The sequence below is a fragment of the Rattus norvegicus genome, chromosome 7 (genome assembly GCF_021556685.1).
Source record: "Rattus norvegicus strain SHRSP/BbbUtx chromosome 7, alternate assembly SHRSP_T2T, whole genome shotgun sequence".
Taxonomy (NCBI): domain Eukaryota; kingdom Metazoa; phylum Chordata; class Mammalia; order Rodentia; family Muridae; genus Rattus; species Rattus norvegicus.
Window position 1 is genome coordinate 133,145,001 of NC_141540.1, and position 26,268 is coordinate 133,171,268.

The window sequence follows — 26,268 nt, forward strand, 5'->3', positions numbered from 1 at the left end:
ACAAACAAACAAAGAAAACGGAAAAAAAAACAGCTCAAAAGGAGGTATCTCACGCCTGGCACTAGCCTTTATTTATTTACTTTTTATTTTTTGGAAACATATATACTCTGAGAGGAGCACTACACCCTGTGTGTGATTGTGCTATTTAAACTGGAGTATGGGGCTGGGGTGGTGGTGGTAGTGGTGGTAGGTTCCCATGTGGCTTTCTCAAATACCCTTTCCCTACCTCCCCTCCATGCCTCCCTCTCTTTCTACTTAAATCTCTGCACACACCCATACACCACTACTTCCCTTTCCCTTTCTACGGCCTGTGTTAAACTATGCTGTATCCCTTAAGATTTTTCTCCCTCCCCACTAGTAGTTCTGAAAGGTGCTTTTATAAAACACAGACGCATTATCTGCCAACACAAAAGATTATTTGACTTTTTCCGTGAAGTAACCTGATAGGTATTTACACTCCCTTTCTCTATATACCACTGCCCTCTCTACCCAATTCCCTCCTTCTTCTGCACTTGTCTTCCTCCTCCTGACTAGAGACCCTCTTTCCCCCATTATTCTCATCAGATCACATATTCCCTGTAATCCCTCAATTCATTGTCCCTACCAACCCCCTCTCTGGAAACCGTCCCCATTTTGCATTACTAGTCTCTGTAGCTACTGTAGGAATATGTACTCACATCTGAAAGTTGGAAGTTAGGAACCTCAAACAAGAGAAAAGAGGTGACGTGAACACACACGCACACACTTGTGTGTGACTGTAATTCTTGAAGTAATTAAGTCCAAAAGTTCTATTTAAAAGAGATAGTCAAGAAGACTCTAAATTGGCTTGAGGCTTATTCTGATATGGAAAACACAATTCATAAGATTGAAGATTTGCTCACAATTACCATCCAGGAAATGTACGAGAAGGAAAGTACATAGTCAGTGGATGCAGTTAGTCTTTCATGCGAATAGTAACCTAAGGGTTGTAAAGTATAAACCCAACATACATTGAAAACCCCACAAGAATATATTTTTATATATCTCACACACGTTTATTTAATGACTAAATAGTAATTCAATTAGGTCTCTAATTTCTGTTCGGAATGTAGAAGCAGACTGAAGATGCAGACCACAATTATATAAACTTGAGTCATTAGAGACATTAAATATAACACACTGAAACACAAAAGGTTTATTTTAAATAAATCAAATATCCCGATGTCAAAGCCACAAATTATGAAATGGTGTTTGGTTTGTTTCCTAACACCAAAACTTCAAAATGGCATCTCTGATTGACTAAACGGCTTTCTGCAGCCAGTTAGGACTTTGCCAAGCCACATATTCAGACAAACACATCAGTGCAGACCCATTGCTGATGTAATTGTGGTCAATGGGGAGAGAGTTGGAGAGACCCTCTAGTCGCCCTCACATGGGTCTTTAGGAGAGGTCACCTAAATTAGGTCAGGCATGGAAAACTAAATGTTTTGCTGTTTAATTGAGGTTTGTTATTGGTCATCTTATCAGAATAAAATAACATGTGGGTTATGGCATATTTTATAAATATGCAGAAAAATAGAATGTTTAAAAACCACACAAGAATGTAAAAACCTCTTTCAAACAGCATAGGTAGCAGCTGTGGCTTTCCACGTGGTTTCTCTCCCTTTTGTGCCCTTGCCTTGACACAGAAAGGGCAAAGTTCAGTGTCCTCAGATCGAAAGAGCATGGGGAAGACTAAACAGTCATTCTCTCTGCTGATCATCTTTTACATAGTTATTTGCCCTGGATTGACTTTTAAAAATTTATATTGACTTGAGTGATATTTCTGTTTAATGCATTATTAAGGAAGTGGAATATAAAATTAAATACACAGTTTCTTAAAATTACTTAATGCTGATGTATGCATTTTTACGCCTACTTTTTTCCATTTCTTATCCTAAAACCCTGAAGTCATGGCTTATTGAAAAAATCCTACTGCTCTAAACAGTTTAGGTGTGTGCACGTGTGTGTGTGTGTGTGTGTGTGTGTGTGTGTGTGTGTGTGTGTGTGTGTATAAGGGTCACCAGAATTCGTTTTGTGCTGTGGAATAAGATGTACCAGATACCCAAGTCATCCTCACTCATGGCATTGTTGTTGACAGCAGTTGACCACATTTGCAATATGGAGGCATTGGGAGCAGCTGGTAAGGGGCTGGACCTTTGGTATGTTCTCAGCTTTTGACCTTCAGTGGCCTACTTATTTCTTTTTAATTTCCTTATCTCTTTTATTTTTGAGATTATTATAGAATTACATCATTTCCTATTTCTCTTTCCTCCCTAAACCTTTCTATACAACACTATTTGTTCTCTTTCGAATTAATGCTTTTTTAAATTATTGTTATATATTTACATATGTGTATGCATGTGTGTGTGTTCCTAAATGCATAAGCACAGCCTGCTCAGTCTGTATGTCATTTGCTGTATGTATGTTTCATACATACAACAATGTTTCAGAGCTGACCACTTGGTATTTTATAATCTGTTGATGTTCTCTTCCCTGAGGAACATTATTTCTCTTGCTCTGAGTTTTCTTAGTTGCCTATAGTTCTTTGTATAGGGTGGATGCCTCCTGGGCTTTCCCTCATTTTTGTTAGCATACCTGTTGCTGTTCTCACTCTACTCATGGCTGGGCAGCCATGTTGGTGAGACTGTTTTGGGTGTAGCTTCTGACATTAGGAGACACAGTCTCACAGTAAAATCCCTGACCCTCTGTCTCTTACAATCTTCCCACCCTGTATTATACACTGGACCCCTAAGCCTTAGGTCCAAGAGTTGGATCATAGTTGTAACCACTAGGGCTATGCTCCACAACTCTCTATTTTGATTGGTATGGATTTCTGTAATGGTCTCTGTTGCAAAGAAAGGTTTTCTTGAAGAGGGGCGAGGACAAGTCTACCAGGAGATGACTGGCTTGAAAGGTTATATGAATGAAGTAGGCTAGTCCAGTGTCCATTAGGAACTTAACAGGTTTGCACCCTGCCTTTGTTGTGACCTGGGGGATCAAAAGGAAGGATCCCAGATTGTGTCATTTTTCACTTAAGTGGCAAACTGGATGGATCTCTTTTCCATCTTCTGGTCTAGGCATTCATTCTTCCAATGTCCCCTCTGTTTATTGTAAGCACATTGGTACTTCTCCTTATATCTAGACATACCTTTTCTCGGCCTCCCTCTGTCTGTTTTCCTAAGAGCAGATACTATCCTGGTTTGTCTCTTTACCTGGCTCTCCTTGGTCGAGTCCTGGTTCTTATAGACTTTCGGGGCAATTTTTAATACCTGGGCCTATTCATATCCTCAAATCCTTCTAATTTTTGAAGTTCCTTTCTACATCCAAAAAATAAATGTAGCTGACTGCATGACAAAGGCAATGTTTTCTGCTTGCTCATTTTGGGGGACATCTGGACTAATCAAGGACTTATGCAATATGCTTCCCGGAGTTGTCCCAGGAACCCAGAAGACAATTTATCAGATCCCTGAATAACCTTACTCCCCTAAGACAGATTAATGTGCATCCTAGTCTCTGCTTTCAAGCCTGCCAATAAGACCTGGTAAAAAACTGTCCAAAGACTCCTTTACCTCTGTTAGTATGGTGTTGGGGTCCCATTCTGCTAAAACCAAAGGAAGAATCTGTTTGTTCTGAGCCTCATTGTCATCCTGGCCCCATGAGCTGCCTTCCTACTCTTCAGCTGAATGCTGACACTCCTCAGCTGTGAAAAGGGTGACCAGGAGCTGTTGACAGTTGACACATGAGGACTGATGACTAACGAAGACAGCCTCCAGCAGGCTGATGAATGAGAGCCTGCGGTTTTTCAGAAAAGGGAGGATTTTGAGTCTTCCAGTTATATAGATCATTGGCTGAAAAGAAACATAAACTATAAGTGGGGGTAGGGTGGTCTTTTCGCTCTTCCTCCTTCGGCACATTTAAACTATAAGTCCATTGATGGCCTCTCTTTAAGGAAGAATGGAAATAGACACAATCACTTAAAGAAAAGGCTGCCAGGCTTCCTTGTACATGGCAAGGATGGGGAGAGGTGAAAGTCTGTTTCCCATGCACTTCCTAGGGAACTGAAAGCAGGGTCTCTCCTCCCACCACATCCATTGTTCTGGGAGGAGTATAAAGAAGTGAGATTCCTATTTCCTCTGGAGGAATGGAGTGAACAGGTAGCACACTGGTTTCTATGTAAGCTCCAGCCAGACCAAAGGACCCTGCCCCCCAAAGCTAGCTCTGTGTCTTTGACCAAAGGGTGGGTGGGTAGTTGATCAAAGACAAACAACAGTTGATACAAGAGCTGGTCTGGGTGACCATCGGGAGGCTCAATCATTGTGTTCCAAATGGCTCATGCTATTTGGGGATGTAGCATGTCCTCAGGAGGACCGTCCAAACACAGAGGACAGCCAGTCAATCTCATCATAGGAAAGGTGTGTGGTTTCCAAGGTAAGAAGTGAACAGCATAGTTGCTTTTGTCTGAAAAAGCATCTGTCTCTGAAATATTTTAACATACATTTCATGGGTGTCTTGTGACAAATCTCTTCCCCACCTTTTACAAAAGACAGGTTGGCAGAATAGAAAGGGAAAAACAAGACAGAGACAAGCAATGACAGTGACGAGACCAATTAGGGGTGGTCACCACACACTCATACATTTGAACAGATCAGAGGAGAATGATCTTCGTGACATTTCACGAAGATCTTGGATGCTGGTCAGCAGCCAAATTGGGCCTCTCCATTGCATACTGAACAGAAGGACCTTAACCAGACTTATGAGCAACTTTTGATTTTTGCACATTGGGGAGCAATTGATCAGAAGTGGTCCCAGAGCCCTGGGACATCTAGAGTTGTGCACCTCCTTGATCCCAGACTTTAGTAGGCTTCCAAACTTAGCATAATTGATGCCCTAGTGTGACTGCTATCCAGACCTTGCAACCCAGCATGTAGGCAGAAACACATATCAAAATGATAACAAAAGCCTAATTCATTAAAGCCCCTAAAGGGGGCCCCTTGACCACCACACTCTTCCCCACACCTAGGTGCTCTGAAACCCCCTTGTCTCAAGGTCTCATTTCTGGTGATTATGCTTGAGCCTTCAGAAACAGTGTAAAGTAGCTACAAAAGAGTCCAAGCCAAAGGAAAGCCAGATGGCCAGCATCTACACTGTGTGTTCAGGACCCCATTGTACTCCCAAGGCGTTCTCTGGGTGAGTGTGTAAGCACAAAACTGTATTCTGGGTTGACATACTTCTGTTAGTAATAGCAGTTAGCCAGAAACAGGATTGCAGAAGCAAAAAAGCAAGGTTAGTACATTTAAGGATTGTTCCAGAACATGGGATTTAATGAATTAGGCCTTTGTTCTCAAATTGGCATGTATTGCTGCCTACATGCTGGGTTCCAAGGCCTGGATAGCAGTGACATTATCATATCAACTGTGCCAAGGTTTAGGAGCCTACTATAGTCTGGAGGCCTATTACAGGCTCTACTGGTTCCTGGGTTTCCATCAAAAAATCAGCCATTAATCTCATGCATTTTTCTTTCTATTCAACTTGTGGGTTTTTTTTCTCTCTCACAGATAGGAATACGTTTTATTTGTTCTGTGTGCTCACTGTCTTATCTATCATGTACTATGGAAAGTTTCTTTCCCGATCGTACGTACTTGATGGTTCTGAGTGTTTATTGTATTTGCACAGGTATGCCTTTCCTTCGATGGCAGAAGTTTCTTCTATGGTCTTGTTGAAGATCTGGTCTAGGCTGTTGACTTGGGAGTCTTCTCCCTCATCTGTGCCTATAAACTGAATTCTTTATGGTGTCCCAGGTGTCTTGTATGTTCCTTTCCTTGCTTGTTTGATCTGGATTCTCTGCTTTATCTTAGAGTCTTGTTGTTTACCTTCTGCTCAATTCATTCCATTTGTAAAACTTTGCTTTAAGTTTCCTATCTGGGTTACTGGGGTTTTTAATTCCATTGTCATTTTGGCTTGAGTTCTCGTCATTGTTTCCCGTTACTGAATTCTGGTTTGAGATCCTGGATTGACTTTATTCCCTCAGCATCAGCTTGTGTTTTCTTGGGCCCTGCTCAGGCATTTATTCTCCTTAAGTTCTTTTCCCATGACCTCATCTAGGTACTCTGTGTGTCTCCTTTAAACCTCTTAAGCTCTTTGATGATGTTTATAAACAATGGTTTAGATGTCATGTCCTGGGGATCACATAATTAGTTTTCACCTGATAACCACTTCTACAAGACTGGTGAGTGTTGAGTAGGAGGTATTATATTGGTCCTGTCTATTGTTTGTATTTTTGCAATGAGATCTGGGCATGTGGACATTTTCTGTTAGTTCTGTGTCTGATATGGACTGAGCAGTTTGAGGGTTGGGTTTGGACTAGAGGTGGAGAATGGCTTAAGTTGAATGAAGTTAGGTTAAAATAAATAAATAAATAAATAAATAAATAAATAAATAAATAAGAGTACTAGCCTAGTCCAAGCACAGAGAGTAGGGACAAATCTGAGGTGTGGGAGATAAGGATCAGGTAGACTCATTGGGTTAGTTCCTGGAGAAAAATAGTCGAGATCTGGCTGAGTAGAGAGGTTAGATATGGTGTGGGAGTGGTCTGTGGGTCAGAGGTGGGCAGGGTGAATTTTGAAAGGATGCTGTAGACTGGTTCTGGTGCAGGAAGAGTTAGCCAGGTTAGGCTGGGGCAGTGGATATGAGACCCAGGCTAGATCTGGTGGGTTGGGGAGGGTGCATGGAGGGAAGAATCTGAGGAAGGATGCATAGCATCTTCCTGAGTGGAGAGTGGTCTGCAGGTGTCCTACCTGTTTTAAAGAAACGCCTTATTCAGATCTAAGTATGGTCTCTGTGCTACATCAAACGAAGTTAAGAAAGCAAGGTTATGATATCAGCAGACAAATTGGCATGGCTGTCTTCTACTTTGTAAGGAACATAGATACCATTTTAATGCCAAGACTGTTAGGAGAGATTCTTTATATCTCCCTTAAGGTACACTATATAGTAAAGAGTCTACTGCTTTAAATTACTTTTGGTTATGGTAGGTAATTATATTGAAGGTTTCAAATTTCCTAGAGAATTTCCTAATGATACACCTTTACCACTGGTAGAGTATTATTTTAAGCCTTTCCCTATTTCTAGGACTGAGTTTATCGAAGTTACATACTTTAGCCTAGGAGAAGAGGAAAGAAGCGTATACCGCCATAGTCATACTGTTTACTGTGTTCTCAAGAATTCTAAGGGGAGAAGGTCATGGCCTAGGAATTTGTCTAACATATAAATGTCCCTTAATTGGTAGCACCCAGAATAGGATGTAAATTCAGGTGCACACCTGCTCTATGCTCTCACCAAAGCTACCACCACCATGCTCCATAACCTCTGAAGTAGAGGCCAAAATAAATATCTTTAGGGTTGTTTTTGTCAGGTATTGCATTTAGTGAAGAAGAAGAAAAAGCATCTACTACACAGTGTGCTATGCCAGGGCAATTGATCTTCAGTCAACAATTGAAGATTAGCAATAGACGTTCTTACCCAGGGCATGGTGGCTCATGCCTTTAATCCCAGCATTTGGGAGGCAGAAGTAGGTGGAGATCAAGGCAAGCCTGGTCTACAAAGTGAGTTCCAGGACAGGACAGCCAAGGCTGTTACACTTAGAAGAAACCCTGCCTCAAAAAAAAAAGGAAAGAAAATAATACATAAAGGAAAAAACAAACAAACAAAAAAGAGGTTATTTCTTATTATTTCTTACTTAATTTTGTGAGCAACTAAATGTCTTTAAATGATTGGAATCAAAAATATGCAATGACTACCTTGTATACATATGTTATTAGTTGAGGTAACACTTTTAGTATTTTTATTCCATCTATCTGATTTTCTATAAAACCCCCAGACATATGCATGCATCAACATTTCATGAAGAGAAGAGGCCATGATTTTGAAAGAGAATGGGAAAAGTTCTATGGGAATTTTCTGAGGGTGGAAAAGGAACAGGGGGATGATGTGACCATTTTACAATCTCAAAAATTAAAGAAATAAGTAATGAAAGGCATAGGAAATAAAATAAAATACACAAAAGTCCTCAGACAAAGTTCTTCAAAATGGATTGTGTTAAACTATGTCAAACACAGAAAATTACAGACTTTCTTGGAAATTCTATGGTGTCAAATACTGCATATGCTACTTTTAAATATTTGACTTATTATTCCCCTGTATAATTGAATAAAATGACATATGGATGTGGCATAAACTTTTAACATGCAGAAGAGTAGAAAGTTAAATCAAAACCTGTAAAAATACAGAAACACTTTAAGTGGTATAGGTGCCATCTGTGTGCTCACATATGATATCTGATTTTTATTATTTATGCTGCTTCTTGACTTTTCACCTTCCGATGGAACTTTGAGACTTCTGGATCACGGGACAATATTAGTATTCCAATGTTATGATTTTAATGCTTTATTTAAGCACTATATATACATATATATATATAGTGAATGATCTGTCTCTCTGTCTGTCTGTCTCTCTCTCTCTCTCTCAGAGTCTTTGATAAAATGTTTGTATTGTTCTCATCTCACTAAGTGAGCAATTCATTTCATGTAAAGAAACTTTTGATTTTAGGTCAAAACAATCCTGCCTTCTCCAAAGCAGACTGGGTAAGCAACACTTAGTGTCACTGATGAAATGATGAACACGCTTTTGGTTTGCTTTGCAGGTGTGTCCACGCTGTCATCGGGTCTCCTCAGCTTGCTCCTGCCCTCCCTTGGCTTTCTTGTCTTCTATTCGGAATTCTGAACGTTGTGACATTTGCTGTTCTCATCCTCGCTCAGAGGATGCTCTTCATCGTGGGATGACTGTAATTCCTTCTAATCCCTGCGGCTCCATCCTAAGCCAAATAAATTAGACTCTAACAAGCTCTTCAACCGATTTCCCAACACATTACGACTGAGGCATTCAGGAACCCCTTCATCCAAAAGAATAACTTGCAAATGGAAATAAAAATGATTTTTAACTCGTTCCAATATGCCTTATAAACCATTTAACCTGATTCTGTGAAAGTTGCATGATTTAATTCAATGGGCAAGTTACAGTGTTCAGTTCAATGCCATAGGCTGTAGAGTGAAGTAAGCTCACCATACACAGGTGCTTTACATTTAATGACAAGTTGTGAAATATATTAGAGGTTGAATTGTTGATTGTATGTGGTATGTGTAAGAGTAAGGCCGTCTCTTGTATTAGCCTATATGTTTGGGGTCCTGCCTATCTTTGAAAGACCCTTATCATTCATTGTCTTTTGAGTTTTCCATAAAATTAAAACAAAAATGGAACAAAAATATCTGACATAAACACAATTACCAAATCGCTTTACTGAATGAGTTGGAAGTTTTTTGACTACGAAAACCAAATTACAGAACTTCCTATCAGTATTCTTATTTTTGATGTAATTTTCTACATATTTGCTTTTCGGTTAGTTTTCTAATGCTGGCGTTCCCATGCCACGTGAGGATTTTTGTTTTTTGTTTTTTGTTTTTTTTTTTTTTTTACTTTTGTATTCTAATCTGAAGTTGTTTTGCGCTTTTCTTCTCATCAACGTCAAAGCACAGAAGCTGCAGCTCACCCGGAACATTGTCTGTTGCTGTGTTTATCCGTGTGTGGAATGACAGGTCTGGGGAAGTAGAATGCTTTTCTTTATATTGCAACATGATCGTCTTTATCCAGATAGAAACAGGTGACAGTAAAGTGTCAGAGTCTCTGAATGTCCCCATTGTTCTGGTCTTGTGCTCCATGCCTAAGTATAATATAAACTCTCTTGATAGAAGGTGTAGAATCAAGAATTCATATGCAGGTTGGAAAAAAGCTACAGAATTCCATTTCAAGAAATTTAAAGCTCATTTCCCATTCCCAATGCAATACTGAGAACTGGCTAAAAATACCAAATCAGAATGTTGTTCGTGGTCCTATAAAGAATATGCAAAGTCGGGAGGCAGGAGAGGCAGACAGTGTCCTGTCCAGGGATGTCTCCCAAGTGATGATGTGGAGGGATTTGTGAGATGTGAAAGGGAAACCTGTGTTTCCCCATTATCCATGGTGTGCCCAGAGATGTGTCTGAGTGTGGGTGTGGAAGAACTCGGGTAATAAAGAGTTAGCTGGCTCCTGAAATTGTGCAATGTTTGCTTCCTGGAGAAGTCTAATCCTATTTTATTAGCACAATCTTGCTGGCTAATTAGAGACAGAGTTTATCTTTTTAGAAAAGATACCCTATAGGTCCATAAAGAATATTTACAGGAAGCAAAAAATAGATCTATTAATATGTTATCCCTAACTTTAATTTGTATAATTTTTGTACTATATGTGTAAATGTTTAAAGTCCTCATTATGAAAATATCAATAAATATTTCATTAATTTACACTTAACACTTTGTTATACAAATGAAACTTTTTAAATCAGTAAAACAGATGCTCTCCCAGTAGAAGCATGTCAACAAACCATTGCCAGATTTCATAAAATATTTAATGATCTGAAAAAGAAGAAAATGACTTCATACTTTAGGGAGATGAACACTCTGTAAGCTTTCCGGACAAATGTTGTGTTTTCCTTGCTATATTCGGGGGTTCTCCTCTTGCGATGTGACCCATGTTGGGCGTTTTTGTATCATCGATAACAACTACATCTTTTGCCAAATGCATGCCTGCCTTTTCTTTTCCAATATGTGGTGATAAAGACCAAAACCGGCTAGATTTTTGCATGAAAACGGTTCTGAAAGATAAGAAAACAGACTTTGAAAGTTGTTTAGAGTAAATATGTGGCAGATAGACTCAACTCTCTCATGCACAAAGGACTTCCGCTTTTCATTTTCTCATATAATTGTACAGATGTGACTGGGGCCATCGGTTTTAAAGTGTTGTCAAGCTAACCAATGTATCATATGCTTTAAGATGCAAGATTCTTAATTAAACTTTATATAGCTATAGACACATCTGTTGTTTCTTTGTATCCCAGGAGAGGTAATAGTAGTTTTATTTGATACTGATAAATAACGAATTGATTTTTTAGTTATTTTTTATCATTTTTTCAATGGAGTAGTATAGGACCGTCATTTGTCCTTTTTATGAATGAATACAAATTATAAAGAAATAAATGTCTTTACTGTTGCCCAAAAAAGTAATTGTCCCTTCAATTTACCTGAAGTTTGTATTTGTTTTCTGTTAGTATATTTGTATTGTTTTGGTTTTGTTGTTTTGGTTTGGTTTAGAATGAGCTTGGAGTCAAGGAGTAGATTCTCCTGGGTAAGTAAAAATTCAGAGTTTAAAGACCTCAGCATACAAAAGCTTCACAGGGCTTGGAGATACGGCTGAGTTAAGACTGCTTACTATGCCTTTATCATACATCTCACTGACCGTTGTTAACTCCAGTTCCAGGGATCTGATGTTCTCTCTCAACTCCATGGGCACGTGCATACAAGTGGTTAAACATAACTTGGCCAGGTACACACAAGTAATAATAATAATAATAATAATAATAATAATAATAATAATAATAATATAAAAATCTAAAATAGCAAAACAAACTACACCCAGAAACAGACTGTCACACTGGTGAGTATCACTCAATCTCCAGCTAGACATTAAGGCAGGATGCTAGATGCAATCCCCACCCCACCCCCCAAAAAAAATGCCTGTTTAATATTAAGTGAGCTGAACTTCATGATGGAATTTGTGTAAACATATGAATATAAAGACAATGAGTCCGAAACAGGCAAAATCTTTTCATTGTCCTGAATGAGACCAAGCCTAGGATTCTGCTTCTTGAGTTTCCTTTGCCTTTTTTGTTGAGTTCCTATTGAGATTTCATCATTCTGACCTCCCTTCCTGGTTCATGAAAGCTTGCTTTATTCTCTGTTTTTATTTTCGTTTATAAGCTCTGCCTTTATTTCTTGACTTTCATTTTAATATTTTTCTTTGGGTATTTGACTTTCAACTGACCCCAGTTGAATGGTTTCAGGCTTTAGAAAACCAAAGCTTCTTTCTACGAGGCTGGGTTCCATGCTAGTAGTTGTCAACCTGGATGCCTCTGATCATCAACTGGAAATTTTGAAAAAATATGATAGATTCCTTTGGGCACTGTCCAGACTTACCAAGTTGGAATCTTGGAATCTATGTTTTTGGAGTGGCATTTGGGAATGTTGGAGGGAGCTAGGTTAGAAATTAGATTTTCAGGCTGGAAAGATGGCTCAGTTGTTAAGAGCACTGACTGCTCTTCCAGAGGTCTTAAGTTCAAATCCTAGCAACCACATGGTAGCTTACAGCCATCTGTAATGAGATCTGATGCCCTCTTCAGGTGTGTCTGAAGACAGCTACCGTGTACTTATATATAATAAATAAATCTTTAAAAAAGGAAATTAGATATTCATAATTAGTAAAGTTTGGTTAAGTGGGATTTTTAACTAAAGGTACTGCTCAACATTATGTACAAATATTTAAATACTGCTTCAGAAACATCCATTCATATCACATTCCCAAAAATGTTGATTTATTTATAAGCATCCTTACCCCTTTTTGTCAAAAATGCTAGCTTTTCATGTAACAAAGCATCTTTTAATTCGTTTGTTCCTAGATTCCAGACAGTCAAAAGAGTGCCCTCTGATTTATTTTCTAAACAAATGAATTTATTTTTGTATTTTCCTTTATCTTTTTATTTCCTCCACATGTTTCTTGAAGTTAGTTAATTCATAATACCTAAAATCCCAAGAATATAATTTTCCAGAGACTTCTAATTTAAGAAATTGATAAATGTGCTCCTGCCCCTGCCTCTGTGTTCTTTTTTTTCCTAAATAGAAACAAGATAGTTTTTAATTAGTTCACTTTATAAATTAGCTTGTGGCAACCCAAGGTTAGATTATTATAGTATCATATTTTAAAGACCGCTTCCTCACCTTGATTTCTAGAAATAAATTTGTTTCTCTGGGTAATTCATGCCAGGTACTTCAGCACTCTTAAAGAACGGCTATTATAGTTCAGATGACTCCTGGGTAAAGTTGTGAGTGAACAGACAAGTTCTCCAACTGTCTTCGGCTCACTGGCTTCCATGCAGAGCAACACCTTGCAGGCAACGCCAATCCTCTTTTTCTTATATTTTTGGTTGTGAGCCTAGCCTTTAACAGCTGAGCCATCTCTCCAGCCCCAATCCTCTTTTTCTGTACCATCCTTGGACTGAAACTTATTCTATCACAACTCTAGAAGCTGAACTAAATGTTTATCTTGGGATGTTGGTTAAGGTACATCTATCTGGTCCTTTCTCTTTCTCAAATGTATTACACAAAGTGAAAACAGACTGGCTGGGTTCATTTATATGACATTCCAGAAAAAAGCAGAACTCTGAATACAGACAACACATCAGCTTCGAGGACTTGGGTAAGAGTGAGGGCCTGATAGCCCAAGAGCTACATAGAAGAGGAGGAGGAGGAGGAGGAGGAGGAGGAGGAGGAGGAGGAGGAGGAGGAGGAGGAGGAGGAGGAGGAGATGACATTTGACTCTACACATTTGACAAGACTCAAAATCATTAGCAAAAAGTAAATTTTACAATGTGTACTTTTAAACTTTTAAGCCCAGGGACTGGAAAGGTAGCTCAGCTGTTAAAAGTAGGTACTAGTCTCGCAGAGGACCCAACTTCAGTAACTAGCACTCTAGGTAACTACAGCTTCAAGGACTCAGATTCTCTCTTCTGGACACATCACTCATATGCAGAGACCCACAGGCCCACTGATGCCCCCTCCCAGGGCAAAATAACATATAACAACCAAATAGGACAAAACAAGACACAATAGACAAGGCAAAAGCTTTGTCATATAAAGGTAGGACAAGCCAAACCAATCAAAGGAAAGGAGTCCAAGAGCAGGCAAAAGATGGAAACACATCCATGGCTACTGTTCAGAGTCCCACAAGGACACCCAGCTAACAGTCACAAGATGTGCACAGAGGACCTGGCACAGACCCATGCAGGGCCCTTGATGGCTGCTTCAGTCTCTGTGAGCCCTGCTTAGTTCATTTGCTGGACTATATCCTGCTTGTGTCCTCCATCCCCTCTGACTCCATTTTAAGCAAGGAATAGAACATTTTTGAGGTTTTCTTTCCTCCTTTGCATGAGAGAGACGACACTCCTTAATCACTCCAGGATCTTTCAGTTGCCAAGTGATCATCAATTCAAGTAAGTCCAAGGAGGGGGAAAAACCCTCTGTTGACTTAAGTGATCAGTTGATTAGATGATGCTGTCTGGGGATTCTCCCTCCTCTGCCTCCCTCCCCCTACCCCTTGACAGTATGGGTCTCTGGCCTATTGTTCCAGTGGCAGGACTCCTCATTTGTGATGTAAAGAAACAGAGCTCCTGCTTTTTGGTTTAGCCCACCTATCATACATGCTTGAGGATACCACCAGAAGGTTAGTGTGTTTCCGTTAGCCATCCTGGATCTTCTGCCCACAGTTCTGTGTAGCTATACAGCAGCCAAGCCACTACAACTGAAATCCCCTCCAGGGTCACATGGAATGGAGAAAGAATGGTTTCAGCTAAAGTAGTGCAGGTGGCGCCTTTGACCTTGAGATACCCTACCACTGGCACCAGATTTTAAGTAAGCACTGTAGGGCGCCCTCCAGTGGTGAACAACGGTATTGTGCATGCGCAGGTTTTGCACCTGGTGTCAGTTGGCCGTTAATATGCTAATGAGGGGGCGGTACCATGCTAGTGAGGTGATTCATTCTCCGCCAATCCCTGGAGGACAAGTAGCAGGGGTGATAGTGGGGTGATAGTGGGGTGATTCGTGCTCCGCCAATCCCTGAAAGACAATTAGCATAGCCCCAGCCTGTTGTGTATATAAGGCAAGCGCTTTTGCCCCTCGAGGTCCCCGTATCAGCAAAGAGGTGGTCCTGCAATAAAGGCTGTTGAGAAGAATCCGACCATGTTGCGTCTTCCTTGCCGGACAAGGTGGGTGTGACAAAGCACTAAGAAATATTCCAGTGGCACAGCAACCTTTCGAGGCACTCAGAACTTCACTGTAAAATACTATCAGCATAGACAATGCCTCAGCAAGTTACAGGAAAATAATTCGTTGAAATCTTGAGGACATGCACACCATTTCATACAGCTATGCTAACTGCTTCCAAAATACAACCAGGAAACCCCGGTAGCATGTAACAGTAGATACCAACGGCTCACACGGTGATTTCAATAGCAGAGCTGGCCTTCCCTATATTTGTTCCTTGCCTGTTTGCCGCTAGAGTTGACTTCCAGTGGGAGAGAAAACTGACCCAAACTGATCTCCCTTCTTCCATTCAGGGAAGTTCTTGTGAAGTCTTGCTGTATCTTCAAGGCAATGCAAAAAGTACAAGTGGAAACATGTATGTCCTCTGTAAAGCCTTTGCTCGGTGAAAAGATGCCAGTGCCCTATTGACCAAACTGAGTCATGTTATAGTCCCGGGGCCCAGAGGGAGGCACGTACATTGACGTGTGCTTTAAAACTGTGAGCAAAGGATTTGAACGGATATGAATAGGAGCAGTAGCAAACCGGTGGTCCAAATTTCAGAAGCCACTATATTGCCATAGCAATGAAAACAAACAAACACAATCCCTCCAACTTAAACTACAGCGCAATGCTTATTGTGTAGAATTTTTTATTTTTTATTTGTTGAAACATTTATTTGGTCATAGATGCTGTATAGTGTCTGGTACCCTTCTGGCCTCTATAAGCACCCACACTCAGATACACATACCCACACAGACACACAAAATACATACAAACATATAAACACACATACACATGCATGTGCACACATGCCTCTGCGTTTGGTTAAAATAAAGAACATTTCATCATTAAAAATAAAGTAAAGTGTATGTTAGTTCTAAAACTTCTCTGTATTCAGAATATAACTCACCTTTGAGTAGTCGACATCTGGATTTTCTCAAAATATAATGCTTGGGTGGTATGAACGCATCTTTTTAGGATGTTTTGACAGCTCTCTAAGGGACTGATACCCGCTTCTGTCAGCATTCTCTCAGCCTTACCAGGCATGAATATAAAGTAACCATAGCCATTCAAAAACATGTCTATGAAGTTCGCCCCATTCTAGGTGGACCCTAATGCTGCTCTCTGCAGGATGGGCTTAGTTCCTCAGAAGCCAAGGACTCTGAAAGATAGTTATGGAAAGCCAACCTGCTCCCCTCCCTTCACCATCTTCCTCTAACCCCTCCTTTTACAGAAATGCCTCTGTGAGAAGCTGGCTGCTCTGTTGTGAGATATTCAGGCAGCCCATGCAGATGCCTGCCCTCCCTCTGATTCACTGAGGCTCCTGCAAGGTTTGCTGTGAGCAAATAGACATGTTTGCAGGAGGAAGAGACATTTCTCCAGGAACCAGTCACAGATTCAGACTGGAATCTAAGGAGAGACCTTGACAGGAAACCCTAACAGGAAAGCAGAACTAGATTCATGCCCCTTGGCAGCCTTATTAGATGACAAGTATCTGTTATTTAAACCTTTATGTTTGGGATTCATTAGCATATAATGACAACTACTGCATGTCTAACAAGTGACTACACTTAACTCTGTGAAAAGAATTTTAAAGGAGATGAACCAGAGGCTCTGGAAATAGGGTGGAGGGAAAGGAAAGATAGATTTCCATTTCCTCTCTCTACGGTAAATTTCCATTTCTTGAAACATAGGGCGTTTTCCTTTTCCCATTACATCTCAAATAAAAGGACAGTAGCCAGAATCTGCTTCCTCTCCCATGCACAGAGACAGTGAACCCTATTGCAGCCATTGCTATGACAACAGCACACCCTCTTCCTGCTGTTGCTGTGGAGACAGCAGATCCTCTTACCACTGTCTGTGGAGACAGACAGCTCTATCATTGCTGCTTCCTTGTGACAGGGGGCATGGATCCAATTCTCATGTGACAGAAGTCCATGAACTTCTTAGAGCCAAGTTGGAGAACAGGTGTTATAGACTCGAAATCAGTACATTGTCAGGTATTGTTTTAATTTCACTAAAAGGCTGGCTATGGAGGCAAGACTTCTTCCTCCCCACCATCTAAACACGTTATGCTGCTCTCAAAAAGCCCTTGTTCAGAGATGATTTGGCCCTTTCCTCCCTGTGAGAAAAAGACAGAAAGATAACAGAACAGACCAAGAGTATGCACACCATGTCCCTAAAGACAGAAAGAACTGTTAAGCATAGAAATTGTATTCTTAAGGACAGATGAGATGGACAGGTTTTCCCAACAACCATCCCAAAACAAGACTCTGGTATTGTTTTCCCCTTGGAATAGAATGGTTGTGGGAGGAACTGTTAATTAGAAGTCTCCCCCCCCTTTTCCTCCCCCACTCCTGCCAAAAAGCCACTGCCTAGGATGCTCTGACTGTTTAGATGTTTCAGTTTGATGTTTTGGTCCCTGATTTTCCAGGGCTGGGGCCAGGGCTTTTCCCCAGTCCTTTGATGCTGACTATAATATTAGTCTGATCTGATACCCACAGTCTCTCTCCTGCTGGGTGTTTTACTCTTTTGTAAGGCTTGAAGTGAGTCTGAACTACCGAGAGACCCTGCAAGTGAGACACGAGAAAGGGGTTCGATGCAAATACAAGGGGCTTATATTTCTGGCGCATCAGGGTCAACTCTCTCATGGCAAGTGACTAGAAGGTGACCCCAAATGGCTATAACAAGCAGTTTTTATACTTTTTGGGGGTACAGGTTACATCAGTAAGGTTACAGTTTAAACTTATTGGCTAAGCATATTGACCTTTGAATCTATTGGCTAGCAAGCACAGGACATGCATTGAAACTCTACCTGGGACCAGATGGTCAGGTGACTATCAGTCAGTACATTGTGTGGTTTTTCAAGAATGTCCCTGCTCCTCCTAAGAACTGTGGGTGGAGAATGGAACTTGGCCTAGCCTTGACAGGAGGTAGTGGGTTTAAGGCTGGCGAAAGCCCGTAGAGTCCTTCACTTTTATCCCAGCTTTCTGTACATTTAATAAACTCATTGAAACTAAAAGTATGGCTGTGGCGGATCATTCTCCCTACACAACATACTTGGCTCAATGTGCAGAATTCGTGAGGTGCCTTCCCTATTTTGAAAGGAACAAATGTCTCAGGGTTACCTGGCTAATCATCCCCTTTTGTGAGCTGCCTCAGGAACCCACAAGAACAATCAGGTGAAGACCGGTGAACTGTGTCCCACAAGCTGAACAGCTTAGGACAGCACCATGCAGCAAGCAGCAGGAGAGACAACGTGGCTCCACTGAGGCTCAGCTGGGCTGGCATTTACTGATCACTTCCTGGAAAGTTACTGAGCATCGAGACAAGATAATGGGCATTTGGCAAACAAGGGGGTAGTCTTGCAGAGCCAGCTGCTACTGTTGCACTGTCAACCCTGTATCCTTGGTGACTAAGCACGTACTTAATGCAGCAGAGAAAGCCTAGGTCTCTGAAGTCCATTGTAAGTACAAGAGAAGGAAGGAGGAGGTAAATGCCATGAACATTTATTCTGCATTAACGGGGCCAACCTGAGACTCTGAGATCTGTGATGATGATGATGAAACTGACAAGGAATGGAGGAGGGATGAGAGTGAAGCTCTCTCCACTGAGAGCCAGCAACTTATGCAGAGAACTCTAGAACAAGGGGATGTCAGGGCTCAGAGGGTGTGATAGAGGATTTTATGCAACATGAAGGTTATCCAGAACCCTGCAGAGGCCCTGACCACCAGATTATCTAATCTAAACAACACCAGTATTACACTAGATGCCTTCTAAATATGTTACTGTCTCCATGGACCTGTCACTGACAGTAGGATTCAGAATTGAGGCAGCATCACTGATGGTATGTGTGCACAAGGCAGGCCAATCAATATGGTTATGTTGAAACTACCTGGAAGGGTGCTAGGACAAACAGCCCACTGATGATTTATGACCCACAGCCAGTTGCCCATGGCAGTAGTTAAATGATTGTATGCATAAAATTAAAACATAAATCAGTATTTATGCAGTGCTTATTGGAGTGAATTAATGGGCATCACTTTAGAGGCACAAATCTGGACTAGGTTAATTAAATGTAGATATTCCTCCTGCTTACAAGCAACTTATTAGCACTCTGTTAATGACTGAGACAGATAACTCAGTTGACTGGATGACAGACAGATGACACCACCTGGGGAGTTGGACAAGTGGACTGTTGGAAGCCTACCTCTGCATGAGCATTGTGGGAAAAGAACTTGCCTCCCAGAGACAGACTTTCACTGCCTTTCTTAGGCAGGAGTACTACATACTAAATAGTCAATCCCAAGAGAACTTTTGCAGATAATTGTCTATGTAGAAAGCGTGCTTATCCTCTAGAAGAACCTGGCTAGTGCCTCTCCTAATGTCTCTACTGATTCAATGGCCCCTTCTGTCTTGTTTGCTGACTTGCTCTCATGATGGAAAGACCAAGCCAGAGGAATTATGGTGGGAGAGTGACCATACCCTCACTGATGGTAGATACTAGAGAAGAGGCTAGCTAGACTTAGAGTAATCTAAAATCATTTAAATATACCTGAGGACTTTTCAATATTGTGTGTGTGTGTGTGTGTGTGTGTGTGTGTGTGTGTGTGTATACATACAGAGAGAGAGAGAGAGTGAGAGAGAGAGAGAGAGAGAGAGAGAGAGAGAGAGAGAGTGAGAGTAGGTGCACAAGGAGGAGGACAAAAGAAAGCATCAGTCCCCTGGAGACAGTTATGAACTTCTCAGTGTGGGTGCCAGGAAACAAACTCAAGTTCTCTAAAAAAATCAGTACATATTCAACCCATGACTTGTGTCTCCAGCCCAGGAATTATTTCTTATTAGCTTCTACATGTCCCTGTGTGGCAGGAAATTACATATTCTGCACATGAAGTTATCTACATACAGCCAACAAGGATATCCAAATAAAGCTATATCATATGCCAAGGGGTCAAGAAAAAAATCCAAAATTAAACAAAATTATTGAAAAAGCTTTAGTCCCTACCACCACTCAGTGAAACAATCTATTAAAACATGTTTTGTAAAAAGTGATGGATCATGAAATGACCACAGGCTATCAGAAATTAAATAAAGAGACATGCAGCTGCTCACAGGCACCTAGTGCACCACCACAGATCTGGCAAATGCTTTCCTTATCACACTCCATGAATTATAGGATCAAGTTTGCCTTTATCTGGAAAGGATGACAATATACAGTCAAGACAAGATTAAGGTCATTTTGAATAATGCTAGAGCCTGAGATCATAGCACTCAGGGGATAGGGGCAGGAAGATCACAGGTTCAAGACTAGATTGTGCAACAGAAATAGTGAAAACTACTTCAAAACAAACATAAACAACAACCACAACACAGTTCTCCCATGTAATAATTGTGTTCATCTCCTTACAGATGTTGTAACAAATGGTCATGGATTTGGTGCCTTAAAATAATACACATTTGTTTCACCAACAGTTTTGGAGTGCAGAAGTCTTAAATCATTAACACTGAATTACTTCTAGGTTCAAGGTATGTTAAAGATAGCCTCCCTCTAGAAGATCTGAGGAGCTGATGGAATCACCAGCTCGTGGCCGCATCCCTACAATTGCTTACCTTGATGGGCACAGTCAACTTCACAATTCTCCTTCCCCTTTAAGAGAGTTCCCCATTATACTGGGAGCAAAGCATGGTAAACATAAGACAAGACTCTCATCTCAGTGCACTTAATCATATTTGCAAAGTCTGTACCATATAAGTCAGTATTTGCTGGTTTCATAGGTTATTATAGAATACCATTGTAGGGGGATTATTGAACATTCTACTAAAAACAATTTCTTATAAATGTTCTCCTTTCGGGTCCCAATAATCTACCTCTCACACTTTAATTTTTCCATGATTTATTAGATCTATGTGAACATTCTGTTCTATAAATTACTTGGTAAAATTTTCAGTTTTGGTACAATGTTCCCTGGAGGTGTGAGCTTAGAAATGGCTTGTGCCTCTCTTGCTATTTCCCTTTATTTGAAATATTCTTGTCTGACCATAGAACCATAAGACTCAAGAAGTAAATCAAGCCCAGAAAACTCTTAAATCTCCCAAAACTCACAATGCTGTTCCCTACGGTTATGTAACTAGCAACGACTTCTAGGGAGACAAGAGAGCCTTGGCCCCTGGTTGAGCTTCATTAAAGTCATTGCAGTGCCCAGAGACTGCAATGATCTGATTCAGGAAAGCCTGTCCATATTGTGGGTAGCACATCCTAGTGGTGGCCCAGGTAAAAAGAGTGTAGGAAGAGGAAGGTTACTTGCTGTCCCCTCTTGCCACTGATTTGACTCATGCTGCTGCTGCTGCTGCTGCTGCTGCTGCTGCTGCTGCTGCTGCTGCTGCTGCTGCTGCTGCTCCTAACTCTTTCCTAGCCACCAAAACCAGCATTCCCTGGCTTCCATCTGGGACTAATGTTTTGGGCAGTAGATCAGGACTACTGAGGTACCCAGTCTTGTAGGCAGAGATCCCCATGTGGTCAGCCATCCAGTGAGAGACAGATTTTGTGTTATAGGCTTACTATGACTGTTGAGGCTCTCGGTCTCAAGACTCAAGCAATGTTTGGTTTCCCAGCCTCTCAGGTCTAAGACAGCTTAGCGTTTTGATTAACATAGGCTGACCTAATAGTTACTTATAACTCTCCTCTCTCTCCCTTCCTCTTCCCCCACACTTTTCCCTCTGTTCTCCATCTTGGTCTGTTTTAATCTCTTCCTCTGTCTCTCTCTCTCTGCTTCTCTCAGGGTGTATGTCTATCTGTTGTCTCTTCTCTCTTTGTCTGTCTCTCTGTCTCTCAGTCTCTGTCTCTCTGTTTGTCTGACTCTCTCTCTCTCTCTCTCTCTCTCACACACACACACACACACATACACACACACACACACTGGTTCATTGATTCACTACAAGTCTCCTAGGAAAAACATAGTCTTAGGGTGTAAATTGGGGAGGAAAATGTCTATTTGGCTTATACTTCTGAAACCTTACACTCCATCACTGAAAAGAGTCATGGCAGGAACTCTAACAGAACGGGACCCTGGGGGCTGGAGCTAATAACGCAAAGCCCATGGAGGGAAAGCTACTCTTTGACTTGCCCATCATAGCTTACTCAGCCTGCTGTCTAATAGAAGCCAGGGTGACCAGCCCAGGAATGATGCCTCACCTACAACTGGCTGGGAACTTCCCACAACAATCACTAATTATGAAAAAGCTCTACAGGTTTGTCAACAGCATGACCTTACGGAGGAAGGCTCTTTTGTATTTAAGTCAAGGTTCCTATCTCCCAAACGACTATTGTGTCTCAAGCTGACATACAACCAGCTCTCACAGCCACACAATAGTTCGATACCATTACTATTTCACACCTGAATCAGTGTATCTATCACAGAAATGCCCCAGCACAATCAAGAACTATCAAGTGATAACAGCATTACCTTTGGTTTTCTTATCTTTAAACTCTCCTAAACATAAATGAAATAAGCTACAAAATTTTGCCCTTTAATATCTTTGCAGCAGAATTATTCCATTTATGGTAAAAACTAATCATTAAATTTGTGGCTTCTGACCCTGAGCTTCCTAAAGGATCTGAGCGACTTTTAGTCTCTCCTGCACTCTTAGTCCTTTCTCTTACTTCACCAATATGGAGAATCTGGAAGAAGAAACTAGTTGGTGTATTGACACTTCAATTATTTTAATGGCATCTTATGACTTATTAAGAATCATTTCTAGACTCATTGCAGATGGCTATACCTTAGCTCCTATCACCAAGTTTCTAACATCATCTTGTTTTATCCATCCTTGGTGCTTTACTAGTACACTGTCTATGGGAAACATACCATACGAAGGTTTTAAAAATCCCTACAGGGTTGTTTTGACTCCTGCGTAGCAGACAGACCTTAAGTCCAATCTGAGAGTTTGGCTACCCCCACAACATTTATGCCACTCTTGCACCCATGGTTCTGTCTTACCATAGTGATCATTACTGCTGTTCACAGGATTCACAGCTGGGTAAGAATACTTATTTCCTCCCTGGAAGCCTGTATAGCACCTTCTGGTTCTATGAAAGCTAGCCAAGGGAGGAGCCTTCCTGATTAGAGCCAATTTGATTTCCCCATATCCTGTGGCCAAAGTATATCATATTACTTCAAGTTCTGCTGGGCACAAGGGCAATGAGAAACAGTTTCTGCTTTGGGAGTCTCCCAGACACCATTGTCTTGCAATACCGAAGAACATGTCATAAATCCAGCACTGAGCTTTTCATTTGAAAACCTAGGATTTCTGAGCAGAGCAGCTGAAGTGGAAACTTCTGGTTTCTTTGGGAAGTCACTTCTGTCAAGGGATGTTTTGCTGGAGCACACAGGTAAAAGGATATTTTGCTAAAGCAGACACATGAGAGAATGTTTTCCCAAAGCAAACACAGGGAAAAGGATGTTTTCCTATAGCAGACACGTGAGAGAGCCCACGATGTTCAGAAGGAATGTAAATATGACCCCATAGACATTGGGAGCTGGGGCACTTGTTTGCATTGTACCACCTCAGTATTCTTCACTAACAGCACACATGGATTGGTTTGCCTAACATTGCATTGCTGAGCTCAACTTGTGTGTGGTATTGCCATAGAGAGAAACTCACCCAAGCACTTCTCCTGGGGTTCCTGCAACTTCTTGCTGCTTCTGCAGTCTTGAGTCTTGCAGCTTCTCCTGGATTGAACTGCCCTTGCTGGTTTGGGTGCTGTGATAGCCAAGTGGAATGGACTACAGCTGCTGGTTCCTGTGCAAGAACCAAGACTGACAAGACTGGGCTTCAGCTGCTGATTCGTATTTAGTGTTGGCTACTGGATCGAACTGCTGATATCCTGACCATGAAGATTGGATTTGCCCCCAAAGAACTATTTCTAAATAAGTCTACTTTCCCATGTCTGAGTAACTTTTCCACTGGTGGGGGTTGAGCTAGAGGGGAGGTTGGATGTTTATTAAAAGCAGGTTGGAAAAAATTATGCCTATAAGCACTATCCTCCATACTGGTGAGTCCATGAGCATCACAAATGGAAATCAGTGGGCCTCACATAAGAACAAAACCAAAAGACACAAAGTCAGCATGGATAGAGGGTGGATCTTGGAGAAGTAAGTGTCGACTGTCACCAAAATACATTGTATAAGTATGTGGAACTTTCTCAAAAAGTAATTAAAATATTACATAGCTATATAAAAATTCTCCAGTGAGGAAACATAATCACTTAGTTGAGAGTTTTATTCACTAGTAATGATTTATCCAACCTGATTGCACTTGGTTTATAGCATAACTTACAGTCAATTGTCTGGTTCTACTTCTTGGACCAATTTGTTTAGAATAATCCATTGTCGTCTTTCTAAATCACCTGTCTCGTTGGCTTTTGACTATCTTCAGCATCCCTCCCGCCTCTCTTACAGTTAAATCTTACGGTAGGTTCTTATAAATTTAAACTTTTACCTTGCCAGCATTGAGATTTGACCAGAAGTATCCATGAGTTAGGAGATTTATGATTGTAAGCAATGTAAAACACATCCCAAGGAACATTTACGGCCTCATTAAGAGCCCAGATCTTGAAGTCGCTGTTGGTAGCCACTCAGCAGTATCCTTGTTCACGTGGGCTTCCAACATTCCTACTGCTCAAAGTATAATTCACTCGGAATTTTCTGGTTTGAGCTGTGTGGTAAAACCGTAAGCCCACAAGGAGAAAAAGGACATCAACTTTAAATGTCAAAATAATCAAGGAAGGTCAGAAGCAGATGGCTCACGACTCGGGTTATAAGAGACATCTTTGAAATAGGAAGACAGGAAGATGGTTCTGTTTGTTTGTGTGGTGAAATCAGGAATATGGGAAAAGGTGGCAATTCTCGGAGATGAGGTTATGGTAGGGGAAAAATTAAACCTCCCTCAGAAACCAAACCAAAACAATCAGCTTGCCTGCCTCACAGAACAGCCAAGAGACAGGCTATAACATTGTTCATAAATAAATAGAAGTGTTAGCAAGAGCAAACTTCAACCAAAGTGGCAATACCACAAGTCCGTGAATTTCCCAACACACGTGTCATGGCCTCGTAAAAGAACATGAATAACCCAATGCCCACCACAGCATTTCTGCTGCTGCACTCCTGCCCGGCCAGTGGCACTCTGAACCTGTTCTGCTCATATGCTGGTTTTCCAACATTAAGCCAATGTTGTACTGGTTTCTACTGCTAGATAATCTATTTTTATATATAGTCCATTAGCTTGAGTAATGTGCTAATACAGACTGCGTGTTAATATCTGGAAGGATAGTAAAGTCTAATTGTCTTTCCTTTTTATATCTATAGTTTAAGTGGCTTGCCAACCTATGTCGCTTCTACAATTTTCTCGAAGAATTATGTAGCTCCCTTGGATGACTGTAGTCTTTGGACAATTCAAAAGAATACATTGTAGACGTGACACCTTCCTTTTCATATAAAGATTTAAATATCACTGTTTTGAGCAACATTCTGGTTGTATTCCAATGTCATGGGTTTGCTATTATTTAGGTTAAATATTTATTTTTAGTTTCTAATTTTTGACTTTCAAATGCATACAATGTATTCCGATCAAGGTCACCGCCTTTCCCCTCTCCCGCCACCTCCCAGTCTCGTGGATTTTAAGTTTCACGCAGAGCTCTTGCTCATTGTTCAGCTCTTACCATCTTTTGCCTGCTCTTCTGTGATGTCTTCTGGGCCATGGAGCGCTTGAATGTCTTCTACTGGGTTTTCCACTCACTCGTTGTTCTGTCCGTTTGTGTCACCAATATATGTCTCTTGTTTTCACTTCTCCACAGAACCCTTTTTCCCCAAACTAAAAGTTTCCATGTCTATGAACTTTTTTGGCAAGATGTTTATCTTTCAACCACTTGTCAATGCATTTATGTAAAGCATTAGACATAGACTTCCTCCCTTCGTAAAGACTCCTCTATTCTTCTGCTGACCAATCTTTTCGTCAGCTTTCTGGCCCTGGGGACACTGCTGACTTTGTTCCTGTTTCACCCATTTGTCCCTCAGGACAAAGGCTGTCCAGTCTTCCCATTGCTGAGTAACTAAGGAAGACCCTTGAAAACTTCTTCAGTAACTACAAGCAATTTTGAACACAAAAACTGGTTGCAATTTAGTCTCTTCATAGTGCAATAAAATATTTAATATCCCCATTCACTAGGAAATGTTTATATTGCTTCCAATTTGTA

General features: G+C 40.9%; 1 protein-coding gene across 6 annotated transcripts in view; it reads left to right on the plus strand.

Annotated features, from left to right (window-relative positions):
* Positions 1 to 11,167, plus strand: part of Cntn1 (contactin 1) — a 305,299-nt gene extending 294,132 nt beyond the window's left edge. For all 6 annotated transcript variants that reach the window (NM_001439871.1, NM_001439872.1, NM_001439869.1 and 3 more), the window contains 1 exon segment: positions 8,720 to 11,167. In NM_001439871.1, coding sequence (NP_001426800.1) covers positions 8,720 to 8,799 — 80 coding nt within the window. In that variant the 3' untranslated portion in view covers positions 8,800 to 11,167.
* The last annotated feature ends 15,101 nt before the right edge of the window (positions 11,168 to 26,268 follow it).